A 17,526-nucleotide genomic window follows, 5' to 3' on the forward strand; every position below is an offset into this window, starting at 1 on the left:
TGTGGTGACGTAGGGACGAGGGCGGTTATGGTGCGTTCAAGGCAGCCCGTAACTCGTGTTTTTCCGACCTGTGAAGTCGTACCAGTTCGATCTGGTACGAGTTCACGGGTCGGAAGTTACGAGTGGCCGTTATAGTGACTTTCACAGGTAAAACAGGTCGGAAAAACACGAGTGGGTTGCCTGAAACGCTACAAAGTCGTAAGTCGTGACGTGAAGCTGTAATTTACGGTTTCAAAAGCCTGCCTCGAACGCAGCATTAGCCAAAACTTACTTCTGCAGTAGGTTCATAACCTACTTTTAATTATCGGTGAATGTTGTTTTGAGATACATGGGGCAGAGACGCCAGCTGCTCAGTGAACACAATGGAGGTGAATGGTACAGGTCCCCTTGCCCTCAAAACTCATCAAAAACACAATCCAACAATGCCAAAACGCTCTTTTTGTGTGTCTGTTTGGAGAGGTTGTGACAATTCCTTTCTTGTCTGAACACAACATTGCCCGTCTTCTGCCCGTCCTGGGTTGCTCAACCTGAGGTTTCATGGGAGTTTTCCCTCAGTCGATGTGAGAGTCTATAGGGAACAAGATGTTGTAATGATGTTATGTAAAGCCCTTTAAAACAAACTGTTTATTAAAAAAATGCCTATAAATTAAATTGCCTTACCTTAGCAGTGTTTAAAGTCCTCCCAAGATCTCTGGATAAGTAACTTCACTTGTTGCTTATAATATGACTGTATGTAGGTAGGCTATATTATGAGCTCAGAATAACAGATTATTGTTACAACATCGTAGGATAACATGTACAAGTTGTTATAGACATAAAACATGTGTTGTTGAAATTGTATCAGAATTTCGAATTGCCACAAATATTATTTACTTAAAATATTTCTTAATTCACATACATTTTTATCTCATGTAGTTATCATCGTCACCACATAGGCTAATACAAAAGACCGTCTAATAATACCATCTTCAACGTCCCTTTAAAAAATAACATAAGAAAGCGGGTTTTCTTCAAACCTGGCAACCCTTCGCTCAGTCCCCTCCTTTTTCTTCTTTGGTAGAGTGGTAGATTGACAAGGGGCCGGGCCAACTGAACACTGAATTATAATGATTGGTCTGTTTTGTCATCCTTACCAAACCATTAGACACGGAAGTAGATGTCGAGTCGTTTATCTGACCACTAGGTGTCAACATAACTGATGTTAAATCCCAGGCTGTGGGCACGACTGTAGACCGACTGTAAAACTAATGGCTGCGACAGAACCCATACCCAAACCCAAAAGAAACCAAGTAAACACTTTTAAAGGCCTATGTTTTTCTATTTATATTGTATTCCATTTATATATTTATTTGTCACCTTTAAACAGACACTGTTTTTGCAAAAACATTACACAAGAACACATTTAGTGAATTTAAACCTGTGTTGTGAATTTCTATACATTTTTATGGAAATTATTAAAGTTATAATGAATAAAATAGATATGAAACTGTCTGATTTGTAGTGCTGACTACAAACTTTATTTTGTAGGCTATTGCAATGCAAACATGCATGACCATACTAGCCGCCACTTGTTGTGTGGTCTGATCTACCACTCCCACTGCAGTGTTGCACTTATGACAGATTGTGGAGAGTCCCACTGAGCACCACACTGTGAACTGAAACTATTGGGACATGATCAGGGTCTCTCTCCAAGAAGCCTCCTCCCCTCCTTTAAAGAGGCCTATATTTAGGCCCAGGGACTAAACAGTGACCGTGTGGGTGCTGGTGCGAGAGGCTGTTGGTTAGGAACAGTCCACAAGCTGTGACAGACAGTCCTATTTTTTTTAAAAAGGAACTTAAAGTGATCAGCAGAGTCAGGGAGGAAACACAGGAAGTTTCTTTGGGTTGTTTTGCAAGTTCACTCTCTGTTTCTGCACACACAAAAAAAAAAGGGGAAGGACGCCACTTCACAAGCTGCCCTCTGAAACGGGAATGTCAAAGGCTGCGGCTGGCACTGATAACATGGGGGACAATACAGGGAAAGTACCTGTTGTGGAGGAGATACAGGTGAAGGTGCTTTACGAAACCGAAGCATCCTTTGAGCCTGACGACAAATCTGACTACTCTCCCACTGGGGCGAACTCAATCTACTCTGCTATCCTGAGCAGAAACGAGGCAGTCAAGGATGCCAAGCGTCTCAAGACTTTTTTGGAGCTGCGAGACAAATACGTAAAGAAGAACGTTTTGTTTGAAGACCCTCTGTTCCCCGCAGACGAGTCCTCACTCTTCTACAGCCAAAAACCTGCGATGAAGTTTGAGTGGAAACGCCCCTCGGTGAGTTGATGGTCTTTATTGTCACATCCTCTTTACTGTGGGTTATAAGTTGCAGTTAACGTTGGTGAAAGTGGCTCTTAAAAAGCTCTTCTCCAGACGCTCGGTGTATCTCATCACTTACTCCACAGCACATTTGTGTGGTGTCAGGTTGATGTGGCTGAATGGCATAGCTCTGGGTTACCACCTTCTACAGTCACAAACAGCTGACCCCCGACACAGGAGGACGCTTTCTTGACACTGCTGGGAAACATAGTGGCAGCTCGGTGTGTTGGCTTCAGGCTTTTATGTTTATTTTATGACCTGCAGCTTGGGTTTGGTTGTTTTCCAGATGGTTCTGATACCAGGACATTTGGCAGAAGACACATGTTCAAGTAATGTTACCCCCCTGCACATACGTACAGTATGTGTAACACTAATAGACAGAAATGCAAACACTGCGTTCATACTGCAAAGTAAGCTCTCCAACTGTGACATCATATCATATGTACTGGTATATATTAGGATATTTTATAGGGATGCTTGGATTATTATTACTGATGCATCACGTTGGATAGCAGCAGTGAAATAGCTTTAAATATTATTTTAGCTCTTGTTAATGGTTTAATTTGTAACTAAACCGGCGGTAACAGCTAATCAACAGATTATACAAATGATACAACCTGTTAATTAGTAGCTATTTCGACCCATTTCCAGTCTTTATGTGTAGCTTATCTTAGCTTAAGATAAAATAACTGTCTTGTGGCTGTAGCTTCGTCGACTTAATAGGTCTCTCATTTAATTCTCAGTGATAAATATAAAGCATATTTCCACACATGTTCAGACTTTTCTATTGACATTAAATCAAAACACACAAGTAAAGTGCAAACAGCTCAAAATTACTTAAAGTATCTAAACAAACATACAGAGTAACTTTCAACCACTGCTTTCACTGACATGAACATCTTAAAGGGATAGTTCAACATTTTGGCAAATTGGCCCATTGCCACAGAGTTGTTTTCGAGGTATAAATTAATGCAAAACCACTGATGTGCGTTCCTGTCGGGGGCAGTTTTTCAGCAAGCAGTCTCTGCATTTGCCCGCGGAAACAACTCCGCCTCGTAACGTTCTGTTATTATCTCATAGCGTGGTGAATGTGCAGGTCACAACTTGTCCACCAGAGCGTTTTGGAGTGGTTGGATTGTGTATTTGATGAGTTTGATGAGGGAAACCAAGAAGCCTCCGTAGCGTAGCTCTGAGCAGCTCGCGGCTCTGCTCCGCCCTTCTAAAACTAGCTTGCACCGACAATTAAAGGTAACAAACCTACTCCTAAAACTATAGGGATTATGGCAATGGGCCAATTTGCCAAAATGTTGAACTATCTTTTAAACATGAGAATGAATCACCCACAGTTTAATTTGATTATTGTTAAGTATGATTATTTTATGATAAAATGAGTATCTATTTCCATATTAACTGTACAATATCAACATATCAGATTTACAAACAACAAACGAAGCACACAAATTATTAAAATTTAAGGTTTCTGTTTTGTAGAAAGTGCAACTGAGCTGTGATTGTCATGGCAGGTGATAAATGCAGCTTCAGACACTCAGCAGAGATTAGTGATACATGAATCCCATCGAGGTGTCAGCAGTGGGCTCTGCTCTAAATTTGGATCATGAGGCTGCGTTTTCACGGCTTACAGTTAGTCGTATGATGACGGGAATCGTGTCACTGTGAATCCCCTAAACAAACTGAGACCTGGTGTTATTATTCTGTCCTTATTATTCTGTAACACCAGACAACTGGGTTTCTGCCTGGGCTGTCAAGGATTTTCTTGCAACATCTCAAGGGATTTAGAAAATGTTGGTTTTTGCTTGAGAATTGTTTGTAGAGACCTAAATAGGTGAGAGGGATTCAAATGCACAGGCTGGGAAGCCCGTTTAATCCTTTAACATGAAATCCTTCAATTACAAGCGACAATATGTGCTCAGAAATAGAAATAATGTTTCACCATGCACCAGTATAAATTTATCCATGACGACAGGCGACTGGGGAATATGTTGGTATAAGTTCCAGTTTCCTTTATGATCCCAGAGGCTGTCAGTCACGCTGATGTTACAGAGACACGTAGTTATGAGGTGAGTGCTTCTCCGCATTCAGCACAGCATTATCACTTGTCCAGATGACTAAAGGGTCGTGACCCGCCGCCCCCAAACAGCTGCCTCCTCATAAATATGCAGCGAATGCAGAGGGGGCTCGGCGGTCACAGGTTCACCCCGGCCTGGGAACTTTCTCCAACTTGCTTTCAGTTTCAGGGTTAAGTCCTCATACTGTCAATCATGTCAGAGGTATATTCTGTACACAGATTTTAAAGTTAAAATATTGATTATTATGAACTCTAGTGTTTGTGATATCAATTATTTTTCAGAGACCACAAGAATATGGCTTAATAAAACAAGAATGTTTATTACTTATTATTATAATTATCCATTAAAAGGAGAAGGGTCATTAATTAAACTGTATTTCATACAGATTTTGTCAAGCATGCACCCGATCAGACCCAATACAGCACTAAAGAGTAGTGCTGCCTTCAGGTCATTCAAATGGGGTAAAGAAGGGCATTTTTCTTGTTAGAGACATTTAAAATCAAGTACTATAACTTGTGTGGCCTCCAGTGTGTGAGAAAATACAACAAAAATTGGTGGCACATGGAGTGTATTTTGCAACATGCTGAGAAAAAGCCCCCTAATACTCTTTTTTTTAATATATATGACAGGAAATTTGTGAAAACCCAGAGTTCATCATAGATGGAGCCAAGAGGACTGACATCTGTCAAGGAGAATTGGGTAATATTTTCAACCATTTCTGCTTTCGAACAGTTTCAAAATATTAATTCACACAACCCTGGCAGAAATATTAAAGGGAACATACGTAGATGTGAATGTGAACTTTTCCCCCTGCTCTATTTTCTCTGACTTGTTTCCCTCATTGTGTCAGCATTGAATTGGTTTTATTACCTGAAAACAAGACGAGAAAGTTATTAATGTTTAATCATGATAAAAAAAAATAGTAAAAAATAAATGCAGGTGTTTCTTGAAATTTATGGATGTTATAAAAAGTTGTGCTTTCACTTGAGATGTTTTTTTTTACAAGCAGAAACAGCTTTGATGAGGTCATGACCATTTACCCCATCACTGACACCTGCAGTTATGTGGCTTTAATGTGCGGTTTCTGCTTTCGTAGCTCATGTGTCTGCTCCTGACAGGTGACTGCTGGCTGCTGGCTGCCATCGCCTGCCTGACGCTCAATGAGAAGTTACTCTACAGAGTCATTCCTCCGGATCAGAGCTTCACCGAGAACTACGCCGGCATCTTCCATTTCCAGGTCTTAAATTAAACAGCTGACAGATTGTGCAACGAGCAGATGAACTGTCGCGCACTTTCACTACAGAATCATATTGCTGTTTTGATGCAGCGACTCTTGAATAACCAACGCAGCTCGGATTTGATTTGCGGATATAAAAAGAAAGACATAAATGAAGAGTTTTTCCATTTCACTCGTGATATTTCTATGTTATCAAAGGTGAATGTTTCTTGTGTGGTATTCAGTATACACATCAGGTTATATTACATAGAAACTGGTTAAAACATCTAATGGACACCTATGATTTGGTTCTTCACTGTCTCATTACTGTTCTCCACGGTTTTGTCTTCTTATTTTCAGTTCTGGCGTTATGGCGAATGGGTCGATGTGGTTGTGGACGACCGGATTCCCACTTGTAAAAACCAGCTGGTGTTCACCAAATCTTTCAGACAGAACGAGTTCTGGAGCGCTCTCTTGGAAAAAGCTTATGCAAAGTGAGCAGCATCTACCAACGTCCTCCCATCTGCTCATTCAGCCGGGCCCAGATTTAGCTAAATAGTTTTGCCTCTGAGTTTGGACCTGAGGTTTATGTTAGTTAAAGCAGAAGTAAGCGATATTTTTGTGTTAATATAAGTCTTAAATAGTTCTATCTTCCGACAGCAATCACTTACATAGAGTGTTTGGACCGAAACACGGGTCTGTCAGTCCCTCTGCTCTGCTCTGAGCCGAGGAGAAAACTTTTCTCGTATCCTACAAGTTTTATCCAATGAGGAGAGAGAACGGCATAAAGGGCTGTGTGTGCAGCCAAGGGATGCGCGTGAATGTGGTGACGTAGGGACGAGGACCAATAGATCCATGACGAGGGCGGGGGCCGCTAACTCCGTCGGCTGACAAGAAGTTATGGTGCGTTCAGGGCAACCCGTAACTAGTGTTTTTCCGACCTGTGAAGTCGTACGAGTTCGATCTGGTGCGCGTTCACGGGTCGGAAGTTACGAGTGGCCGTTATAGTGACTTTCACAGGCAACAGGTCGGAAAAACACGAGTTAAAGTCGTAAGTCGTGACTTGAAGCTGTAATTTACGGTTTCAAAAGCCTGCCTGGAACGCAGCATTAGCCAAAACGACCGGATCGCTTACTTCTGCTTTAATTAGTTGCTTTTATTGTTTCCCTTAGGAGACATTTGTTTTGGACGCAAGACAATGTCACATATTCACATACAGCACATCATAAAACACACACAGAAGTCTGTTTACATATGGCATAGATTCATATGAGCACAGAAACATCTAATAAAGAAACAGTCTGTCTCACAACCCTGCACCAACACACACACACTCTCTTCATTTGCACTATTGCACATGCTCTTCCTATTGCACATGTACCCATATAGCATCTCATTAATTCTACTACACTGATTATTTTATTGCCCTCCTATTATTCTATTGCACTTCCCGATACCATCGTTGTTTTCTTATTTTACAATCCCTTTAAAAATCTCTCACTCACACTATCTTGCACTATTTAATAATTTAATGTTCTTGCTTTAGTGTCTGAAAACATCTCAGGTGGTTTGTTGTTTTGATATTAGTCGTCTCTTACTTTTAAATAATGTCAAACCCATGAAACCATCGACCTCTCGCCTCCCTGGCAGTTCCCATGATTTAAGCACCAATACTGAACCGAGTGGCTTCATAAAGTTCATACTATCAATAACACACAGCCTCCTCCGTCCTTCCACGTAGGTTGCACGGGTCTTACGAGGCCTTGAAGGGCGGGAACACCCTGGAGGCCATGGAGGATTTCACAGGAGGAGTCACTGAATTCTTTGATTTGGACGAGGCGCCAAAAGAGCTCTACAAAATCATGAGGAAGGCGCTGGAGAGAGGCTCGCTGATGGGCTGCTCCATAGATGTGAGTAGAGGAGACAGGGCAGGTGCATAGGTGTGAGTTATAAATAAGTTAAATCCATAGTTTCTTCACACACATCAGTTTCAGGAATCTTTCAATGCATTCACATTGTGTTTTTGCAAGGTGTGTTGTCTCAAAATCCAGTCTGTGTTTTGCTGTGACACATGTTTTTAATCTCTCAGGCTTTTTCACCCAGTGAAATGGAGACTAGGATCGAGCAGGGGCTGGTCAGAGGTCACGCCTACTCCATCACAGGCCTGGAAGAGGTATTGTATAGTTACTCGCCCAGTTTCTGTAAATGTAGATAAGAAAGTAAGATGTATTTAGGTGTTTTTTTTTTTTACAATAATGCAATTGAGACCTTGTTTTTTTTTCAGTGTAATGAGGTTGATAAAGACACCAAAGTACATCTGATTCGCCTGCGCAATCCCTGGGGCTGGGTGCTGTGGAAGGGGCCGTGGTGCGCAAAGTAAGATGTGACCTGGACCAGACCAAGTCTTTTAACAATGAATGAATGAATGAATGAATGAATGAATGAATGAATGAATTATATTTTATTTATGTGTCATACACCAATTAAGGTGCCCAGCCTATAAGGGCTCACAAGACACAGATTTCTCATAGCCAGCAAACATAATCAGCAGAGTACAAACCAAACAAAACCAAACCATATGAACATTTCAAGTAGAATTTACACAAATAATCCATTCTTTCAGCACTTTTTATTAAAAGTAGCTCTAGTAAAGACCTCTTCTCTGAAAAACCATTCCCCATCATCAGTCAAAAACAACTTAGGCTTCACATGTGCATGATGTAATTCAGCATTGTGATGGACCCATGACTTGACAGAGCTGTGATATGTTCAGACAAAAATGAAAACATATTTGCACTTTTCCTGCTACGCGGCCAAATTAAACTTCATGGATTTGGATTCGTCATGCTGTGGTGAACAACATACAGGATATCAATATGATTTTATCCATGTGTTTTTGTATCTGTCCACAGTTCAAAGGAATGGTCGACCATTTCCGTCGGAGACAAGACGAACCTCCAGAAACAGACCGTTGAGACGAGTGAGTTCTGGTGAGTCGGACCCAGCGAGACATTCACTGTCACTCGTAACTCCAAATGTTGGCTTGTTCTCTTCTGTGGTCAACCAAACACTGAACCATGAAATCAATTTATTTTAACCACTGGGAATTTTTCTAAAAGCCGAGAAAGCATTTCTTTCTACAAACTTCCTTTTTGGTTTTCCCCCTCCAGGATGTGTTTCGATGATTTCAAGAAGTACTACACTAAGCTGGAGATGTGTAACTTGACCCCCGACACGCTCCAGGGTGATGAAAGACATAGCTGGTCGGTGTCGGTGAATCAGGGTCGGTGGGTGAGAGGGAGCTCTGCTGGCGGCTGCAGGAACTTCCCAGGTACAGTGGGTTGATTATCTGCTTTCATTTGAGCTTTTATTATTATTATTATTATTATTATTATTATAACCTTTATTTAACCAGGTTTGTCCCATTGAGATCCAAGATCTCTTTTGCAAGAGATACCTGGCCAAGAATGACAGCACATAGTTTCAACACAGTCACATTAATTAAAAACATAAAACAAACGAACAAACAAAACAAAAAACAAAATTGAATTTTTAAAATTAGTTAAAATAATTTACAAGATTAGTCAAACATTTGCACTCAATTAAAACATTTGCACTCCTGAAGCCTGGATGTGATGGAATTTATCATGGACTTGAATACATTCAGAGAGACCAGACTTTTGAGTTTGAGCTCTGACTGCAAACTGTTCCATGTACTCGGAGCAGAGAATCTAAAAGCTTTCTTCCCCATTTCTGTTCTCACCTTAGGAACAGTAAAATGACAAAAGTCCTGAGAGCGGAGACTGTAGGCCCTGTTAGCCAAGATTAGAAGGGATGATAAATAAGATGGAATCATCTTAAGATACCTTAAATATCCCCGGTCAAACTCCTTTCAAGTATTTTTCCATTAGCCTTCTATCATATTATAGGCAACGTGCAGATTTACTTTGTGTTTTACAGACACGTTTTGGACGAACCCTCAGTACCGGCTGCAGCTCTATGAGGAGGATGACGACCCAGAGGACGAGAAGTTGACCTGCACCGTCGTCGTGGCTCTGATGCAGAAAGGTCGGAGGATGCAGCGCCATCAGGGGGCCAAATTCCTCACCATCGGGTTTTCCATCTACGAGGTAGTGAACACACAAACCCCCTGAACCCCTGTGGTCTTCTCTGCTGTGGTTAAGATGATGATGATGTGCGCGCCACTCACTGAGGCTGAACTTCTTCTCTGTGTTTTCTCTCCAGGTACCAAAGGAGGTATGTCCATCTCGGAGAAGGAGGTTTTCCCTGTGTTGAAATGTATCTCCACAGAGTCGTGTGTTTGTGTGGTGACTCTAGCCGCTCATGTAGTTATAGCACTGGTCAAGCCTTTGTAAAACTTCTAGGTCGACATAACCACATTCTTATAAATGAATCGGTTGTACTAGAAAATAGGCAAGTAAAAAATGCTCAACAGTACTTCCTGGATACAAAAGGACGTCTCAGAAATGCTTTATTTTGTCTGATGGTCCCTCAGATATAAGTTTATAAGGATATAATTCACTTATTTGAAAGTTAATTGATTATTAAAATAATTTTAATGCAAAAATCGAGACAAATTTCTGATTGTTTACAACACTTTGTTCTGGTAAATATAACCAGTGCTTGTTGATTTGAACGATCATCTATGTATTTGTTATACTAGTTCAAGTTCAAGTTCATTTATTTATATAACACCTTAAGAAGCAAATAGTATTTGCACCAAGGTGCTTAACAAACAAAACCTTAAAGAGGTTTTACACCAAAGTGGAAACAATATGTACATAGAAGCAACAAACTGGGACATTATTTATCCATTACTTCTGCACAACCTACATTATCAATTTTCTTTAGCATTAATAGAAAGAAACTTTACTCACCTTTGGGAAATTATATCAGTATCAGTACCACATTAATTCCAGGAGTTTTCTGCTCCCATTCCCATCTCACTTTCTCAACACTTTCACTTCACTCTCAGTTTGTTGGTTTGTTTCCATCCGTAGATGCGTGGACAGAATCAGCACCTGCAGAAGGACTTCTTCCTCTACACGGCCTCCAAAGCGAAATGTAAAACCTACATTAATCTACGAGAGGTAACGGCCCGTTTCCGTCTGCCCCCGGGAGAGTACGTCATCATCCCCACGACCTTCCAGCAGCATCAAGACGGAGAGTTCATCCTCAGGGTCTTCTCGGAGAAGAGGAACACGTCCGAGTAAGGAGGATCGCCTATTTTTGGAGGATTGTTTACAGGGAAATTGTCAAATATAGAAAAGCATTTATAATGAAGGTCATTATGAGTTGATAGCAGGAATCTTAATGGGCCTCTCTTTCCACACAGGGAAGCAGAGAGCACCATCGACCCTGGCCAAGCGCAGGTTTGCAACATCCAGGAAGTAGTAGTGGAATCAAAATATATCATAATAACTGTGTGCAAAGGGTGACATGACTCAAAATAACTCTGTCTCTACAAAATTATGTTTAACGTGTTAAAAACAAATGAGGAAACGTTTGTTTTGGTATTTCTGATGGACGTGTAGGCAATCAGAGTCCACAACAAAGGAATGAATTAATTGAATGAAAACACACACTACTTTGTTAAGGTAGAAAAGTTAAAACGGCCACCTAACAAAAGTTGAACCAATGCATGTAAACTCACAGGAAACCCTTAAGAAACTTCACATTTACATAATTTCATCAACTTCTTCATCTCTCTCTGTCTTGTCCCAGTTTTTGTTCACTTACTTTTCCCCCACACAAGAGTTACTAACAGGCTTCACTATCCATGTGTTTTCCTCCGTTTCATCTCATTTCATCCTTCTGTCCTTCCTTGTCTTATTGGCCATCAGCAAGACAAGAAAACCAAAGGAAAGGTAAAGCATGCATGTGGCGGTAGAACAAGTAGATTTGCTTTTAGACTGTAGGCTTAGGCTTTCTCTCTCTGTCTCTCTCTTGGCCTGTCCCCATTGTTCGTCATCTTTCAGCAATGTTGGCAGTTATAGTTTGTGCCATCATTGAATATAGAGATTATAAACGGTGGAATAACTATAAATTAACTCTTCTTTTTCTGTTTTTGTTTGTCTTTTATAACTCCCCTCTCTCCTCTTACCAACCACTGCTCTTACTCCACATGCCAGCCTATTGTATTTGTGTCAGACAGAGCGCGTGCCAACAAGGAAATCGAGCACGACGGCATCCTGGGGGAAAAGAAGAAGAAAAAGGTATCTGCTGCTGGAGCAGACTTGTGTATAGACAGATGATAATTTAGCAGCGAAAATATCAACACTGCAGCCACACAACACTGTGACCTCTGCCCTGCCATAATTTCTGGAGACTGACGGCGCTGTAATGTAATCTCCACCAGGTCAAATAACATCACTGGGAATAAAACAATTGAGTTTGAGGCCAAATGAACTCAAGCAGCTCAGCTGCACCTGTTTTCCTGTAAGGCCTCGGTGTGTGTGAAGGTCCGGTTGTTCATAGGCTACGGACATGTGCTGCTCTCCTCTGGCTCTGTGAGGAAATGCATCCCATAGTGACCAAACAACAAACAAAACAAAACCATAAGATAAGACTTCTAATATTTAAACTGTCCAGAGATACCTCTTACCAAACTAAGAACTGATGAACTCCAACTCTTTTGATTTCCAAATGAGGTTTGGCCGTAGTATAGCCTACTGGTTTTCAGAAAGGAAGAGCAGCATCAGGCTTGTAGAGAAACTCCCACACACTTTCTTCTCACTTGAAACATTTATTAATCCAACGTTTTGGTCACAGACCTTTCTCGGTGACCGAGTCAAGTTTGATGCTTTCCAAATGAGAAAAATATATAGATAATCCACACTTCTACCCTACAATTCCAGATATTATTGGTCAAACCTCTGTCTTACCATATAAGCATTAGATTTCTACATTATAAAACTAACTAATTCTGAAATTTTGATCAATTTAATAGAATTCAATTAATCTTGAAATTTCGAAAACAAAACAGTCAATTGAAATGACAAATTCGTGGCATCTCCTTACAGTATTATTGATCAAAACACGTCTGTTGACATTTGTCTTAATGAATTTATTGAGACAGAACAATAAACGGCATATAACATTTTGAGTGTACTTATGGCTAGCTGTAATGCAAGTTCAGTTAGTAAGTTAGTTCGGTTCTTTATACTATATCTAAAAAATGCAAATGGTACATTTAAATTAAATGTATTTATTTTTTGACCTAATAACTCTGTTTAACTCTCACTCAGCGAAAAATGTTGGAACCTGAGGAGGAGACCGAGGAGGAAAAACAGTTCAGGGCCATTTACGAGAAAATTGCTGGCGAGGTGAGTGTCAGCGAGAATAAACACAGATGTATGAACGTGTGTTTTTTAAATTTCAGTTGACATGAAACACCTCTTTTCCTCTTCCATCCATTAGGACATGCAGATCTGTGCCAACGAACTGAAGACGGTCATGAAGAACGTACTCGCCAAACGTGAGTAGGCCCACGATGAAAAGAGCGCGACAGTCGCTGAAGGCTGCGTCACGTGGTGATGGCTCACACCGACTTGTTTCTCCTCCACAGACAGTGAAATAAAGACCACAGAAGGTTTCAGCCTCGAGACGTGTCGGAGTATGATCGCCTTGATGGATGTATCCTTCCAGTGGAACCACCGACCACTAATTAACAAGTCAAAAATTTCCCTCCTAATATTTGAATGAACTTGTATGTATTAAAGGGATAGTAGCATTTTTTTAAAAGTGGGGTTGTATGATCTACAAATAGCCCCTAAGTACTTTAATTGCAGTAGAAGACTCTCTGCACTCCTCCCGTTAGCAACGCCAGCCCATAATAGCCCTGCCCAGAGATTTACAACATACATTGTTGTGAACAGACCCAAAGAAACGGCCTATTTTCACGGCCTAAAAGAGGTTTTACCTGAAAAAAAAAAACACAGTTCCATTGTTCGCTATAATATAATTTTTTCCAGCCCTTCAAAGTGCAGGAAAAACACAGTTTTTATTTGGACCTAACCAACTCACGTATCCCTCCGCCCAGGGTTAGCGCCCGCTGATCAGCAGTTGGTTGGGTCCAAATAAAAACTGCGGTTTTCCTGCACTTTGAGGGGCTGGAAAAATTTTTATTATAGCGAACAATGGAACTGTGTATTTTTTTTTTCAGGTAAAACCTCTTTTAGACCACGAAAATAGGCCGTTTCTTTGGGTCCATTCACAACAATGTATGTTGTAAATCTCTGGGCAGGGCTATGGGCTGGCGTTGCTAACGAGAGGAGTGTAGAGAGTCTTCTACTGCAATTAAAGTACTTAGGGGCTATTTGTAGATCATACAACCCCACTTTAAAAAAATGCTACTATCCCTTTAAGCTTGGGTTGAAGTCATATTTGATAATTGATAGTAGGCTAATCAGTCCTCCATGGGCTGTTTCCACGATGTTTCCATGGGAGCGTTTGATTGACTGAGGCTGAATTGCACCAACAACGTTTGATCGGATTTTAATTTAAACTCATTTTAAGATGAGCACCGTTTGAAATTAAACTCAGTTTAGTAAAGCCAAGTTTATTTATTTAAACTCAATTTAAACTGAGTTTCATCAATAGAGACAAGAGTGAGTAAAAAGATCATATTATGATAAACAAACATGGAAATAAATGAATAAATAAAATTGATCAGCTTGATGTCAGTGTAAATACAAATGATATAAGGAAACCATTCAGTTTACAGCATTTAAAAATAAAAAGGTAGTTTTTGTCTTGGTGGGGTTGTTGGGCTCCTACCAATGTTGAGACTATGCCCATAGAACAGTGCATATTGCAATAATGCAAGAATAAGGAAGACACATAGTGACCAAGAAAACATCTGGACTCTTTGGAGAAATTAAAATGGTAGAAAACATTTCAAAAAGAAAGAAAGTAAAAGTAAAGAAACATCCACTTTAAAAATATCTTAACTGGCTTTTCTTAGACTGACGGGACAGGGAAGCTGAACCTTCAAGAGTTCAAGCACTTGTGGAAAAAGATCAAGGAGTGGCAGGTATGGGGGTGGATTTGACCACGTTTTACTTTGATATTCATATTCAGTTTTACAAAAACCATACAAGCTTTCATCTTATCTGACTGTCAGTGTCTTTGTGTTTGCAGCTGATCTTCAAGCGTTATGATAAAGACAAATCCTCCTCCATCAGTAGTTTTGAGATGAGGAACGCCGTTCATGATGCAGGTGAGCAGCTGCATATTATATTTCAATAATAAAGTTTTTTTTTTTTTTTACCACTGGCTTCACATCCTTTTATCTACAACTTAATAATAAAAAACCTTTAACTACAATATGTGTAAAAGCATGAATTTCTGTTTCCTCCTTTTCACATGAAGGGTTTCACCTCAACAAACAGTTATACGACATCTTAGCGATGCGCTACGCCGACGAACACCTCAACATCGACTTTGACAGCTACATCTGCTGTTTTGTGCGGCTAGAGGGCATGTTCAGTAAGTATACCTGCACTTGTGCTTTTCTGGTATTGTATGTCACCAAAAATCTGACACGGTTCAGCCATGAGTCACATGAAAAAAGGTTTGTATAGAGATTTTCTTGTGTCTCTTGCAGGAGCTTTTAATGCCTTTGATAAAGACGGAGATGGATTAATCAAACTGAATGTACTGGAGGTAACTCACACATTCTCTCTCTTCTTTATACTTTAATCACAGGAAAATTAAAGGTTAATGGTAAATGCACTGATGGAAGCTTTTAAATATGGTGTAATGAAGGGCTTCATAGACTAGATAATACATTAAAAAATAGAAACATGTATAATCCTAAAACCATTTATTGACTTACTGTGGTCAGTTTTGGTTGAACTTTTACTTTGAAGCTGCGCATCAGAAGCCCCTTCATCCAAAATTATGTTAACATAACACTGAAACAGGACGTAATTTATCAATTAAGTTAACCCATTTTGAAACTTCATACTTGTAGATAAAATCCACTTAACTACGAGCAGAATTTATATTATCATCTTGGCCCTGTACTGGTTTTTACATTTCTATTCACTCAGGGTTTATCAGTCTATTATTTGAAGGTAAAACCTTTATTTAGGGTTCCTACTCTTTTCTTGAAATAATTTTCCAGGACTTTTCCGGGACATTTTCAGCGGCTACAGTCTGACAGACATGTTATTATACATCCTCTGTCCCGTTCATGCTTTGGAGAAGTGTTCTTTTCGACAGTTGTACCTTATTTTGTACATTTTTGTTTCTATGTTTCTTCCTCTCCCAGCCCCAGAAGTCTGATTTAAAGATGTGCAGTCTATGGCTCTAAGTTATGCAATAATCTCTTACAGTACTGTACATGCTTAGAAATTCCTATGAATTTATCATAGAACAACACAAACATGGGGTCCAATACTGGAAACACTCATCAACTCAAAGTCTCTAGTTTTCTCACTGGGCACTTTTTTAGAAAATAAATCCTTAGTGAGGTCTGAAAACGGCAAATAGAGCTCTGGTAGTCGATGTGGTAAAAGCTTTTCCAGGACATTTGACTGTTGACATTTGACTTTTTTTTCTCATTTTCCATGTGTTTTCCATGACTGGAAAATTGGTCAACCATTTTCCAGGTTTTCCAGGACAAGTGGGAACCCTGTTTATTCTTATCTTTCTCCTCCTCCTCCTCTCTCTGCAGTGGCTCCAGCTGACCATGTACTCTTAGGTCGACTTCTTGTCCCTGTCCTGATGTTGCTGCAGACAAGTCGCTGCTCAAGTTTACGACACCAGTTTTGTCAGGGCTGAACTCTCCTGGACAGTCGCTGCATTTTTCTTTAGCATCACTGAACTGAATGTCATTGTTTGTGATCACAAAGTCTTGATGTCGCTGCCATTTGATTCAGTGACGTGAACAGGTGCTCTTATGAGAGCAAAGCAGAGTTGCCTGTTGTTGCCTAATGTCCCATGTTGTAATATGATTACTATTGAAAAGATTATCAGTAGTAAAAAAACAAAAACAAACTAGTACCTACTGAATATGAGCTCTCAGTCAGAGCATTTTGTTTGACAAATCTTATATATATGTAAAATGGAGGCTTACACTTACATTTCTCCTTTTATTGCTGTACCCATACAGTTGGTATTAATTACAAATTAAATACATACTGTACAGTATAACATAACAAAAACAAGAAGTCAGAACTTAAAAAACAGAATACAGCATCATACAAGTTCAACTCTGGACAGGTTGGTCTCACCTGTCTCGCTGATTTTTTTTCCATTATGCACAATATTCAAGAATGTGTTGTACAAGGTGGCGTATGTGTGTGTGCAGGGGTAAAAAAAAAAATGTAAATGTTATGAAATAAGGGATGGTTTCTGTATTAAATTATGCACAATGTTTCAAAAGTCTTCGTCATAGAGAATCTGTTTCAAAAGTGAAGTGACAATAGTCCGAGTCAGGGAGAGAAGAAGGATACAGTATCTGAATATTGGCAAATATTGACCACACAGGTTGTTAAATATAAACCTATGGATTTTAAACTTAGTCCAAAAGACCCTCAAAAAGCAGTAATAATGATCTATAATGGCTTTATTTGGTGGAATATAGGACATTTTCAAAGGAGGTTGGGTGGTTCTGGTCCATCTTTACAAATAAAATGTCATTTATATTCAATTTCTTCATGCTGACACTTGATTTATCTTTCTTCCTTTGCTTTTATCAAAAAAACTCAACCTGCAACTTCTTCTTTAGAGCTACTCATCAATTCACATCAACAATAAGATGGATTTTAAAGGGCGATTTAAACTTTTTAAAAAAAGTTAATACAATACAATAATTAGCTTTTTATACATTTCAGAAGA

The 17,526-nt window shown here is 39.7% G+C and overlaps 1 protein-coding gene across 2 annotated transcripts; it reads left to right on the forward strand.

Moving 5' to 3' along the window:
• Nucleotides 1-1,752: 1,752 nt before the first annotated feature.
• Nucleotides 1,753-16,877, forward strand: capn3b (calpain 3b). 2 transcript variants are annotated; one of them, XM_085771494.1, is made up of 23 exons: nt 1,753-2,313; nt 5,072-5,141; nt 5,561-5,679; nt 6,019-6,152; nt 7,400-7,568; nt 7,748-7,831; nt 7,943-8,034; nt 8,571-8,648; nt 8,829-8,989; nt 9,619-9,788; nt 9,904-9,915; nt 10,680-10,888; nt 11,015-11,051; nt 11,523-11,546; nt 11,811-11,894; nt 12,927-13,004; nt 13,099-13,156; nt 13,247-13,314; nt 14,645-14,713; nt 14,821-14,899; nt 15,052-15,168; nt 15,287-15,345; nt 16,361-16,877. In XM_085771494.1, exons 1-23 carry the CDS (start codon nt 1,972-1,974, stop codon nt 16,385-16,387), a joined length of 2,340 nt encoding a protein of 779 aa, XP_085627620.1. In that variant the 5' UTR covers nt 1,753-1,971; the 3' UTR covers nt 16,388-16,877. The 2 variants fall into 2 exon arrangements, with proteins under 2 accessions (XP_085627620.1, XP_085627621.1); XM_085771495.1 differs by lacking the exon at nt 11,523-11,546.
• Nucleotides 16,878-17,526: the final 649 nt, after the last annotated feature.

This window comes from Trachurus japonicus, chromosome 24 (assembly GCF_045865225.1).
Source record: "Trachurus japonicus isolate A0001 chromosome 24, Traja_1.0".
Classification (NCBI taxonomy): Eukaryota; Metazoa; Chordata; class Actinopteri; order Carangiformes; family Carangidae; genus Trachurus; species Trachurus japonicus.

What these genes read in the sequence shown, in the direction of transcription:
- capn3b (XM_085771494.1), top strand. Translation starts at nt 1,972, where the DNA reads ATGTCAAAGGCTGCGGCTGGCACTGATAACATGGGGGACAATACAGGG. An exon ending in TTGAGTGGAAACGCCCCTCG is followed by an intron (nt 2,314 to 5,071) that starts GTGAGTTGATGG and finishes TATATATGACAG; the next exon opens with GAAATTTGTGAAAACCCAGA. An exon ending in CATCTGTCAAGGAGAATTGG is followed by an intron (nt 5,142 to 5,560) that starts GTAATATTTTCA and finishes TGCTCCTGACAG; the next exon opens with GTGACTGCTGGCTGCTGGCT.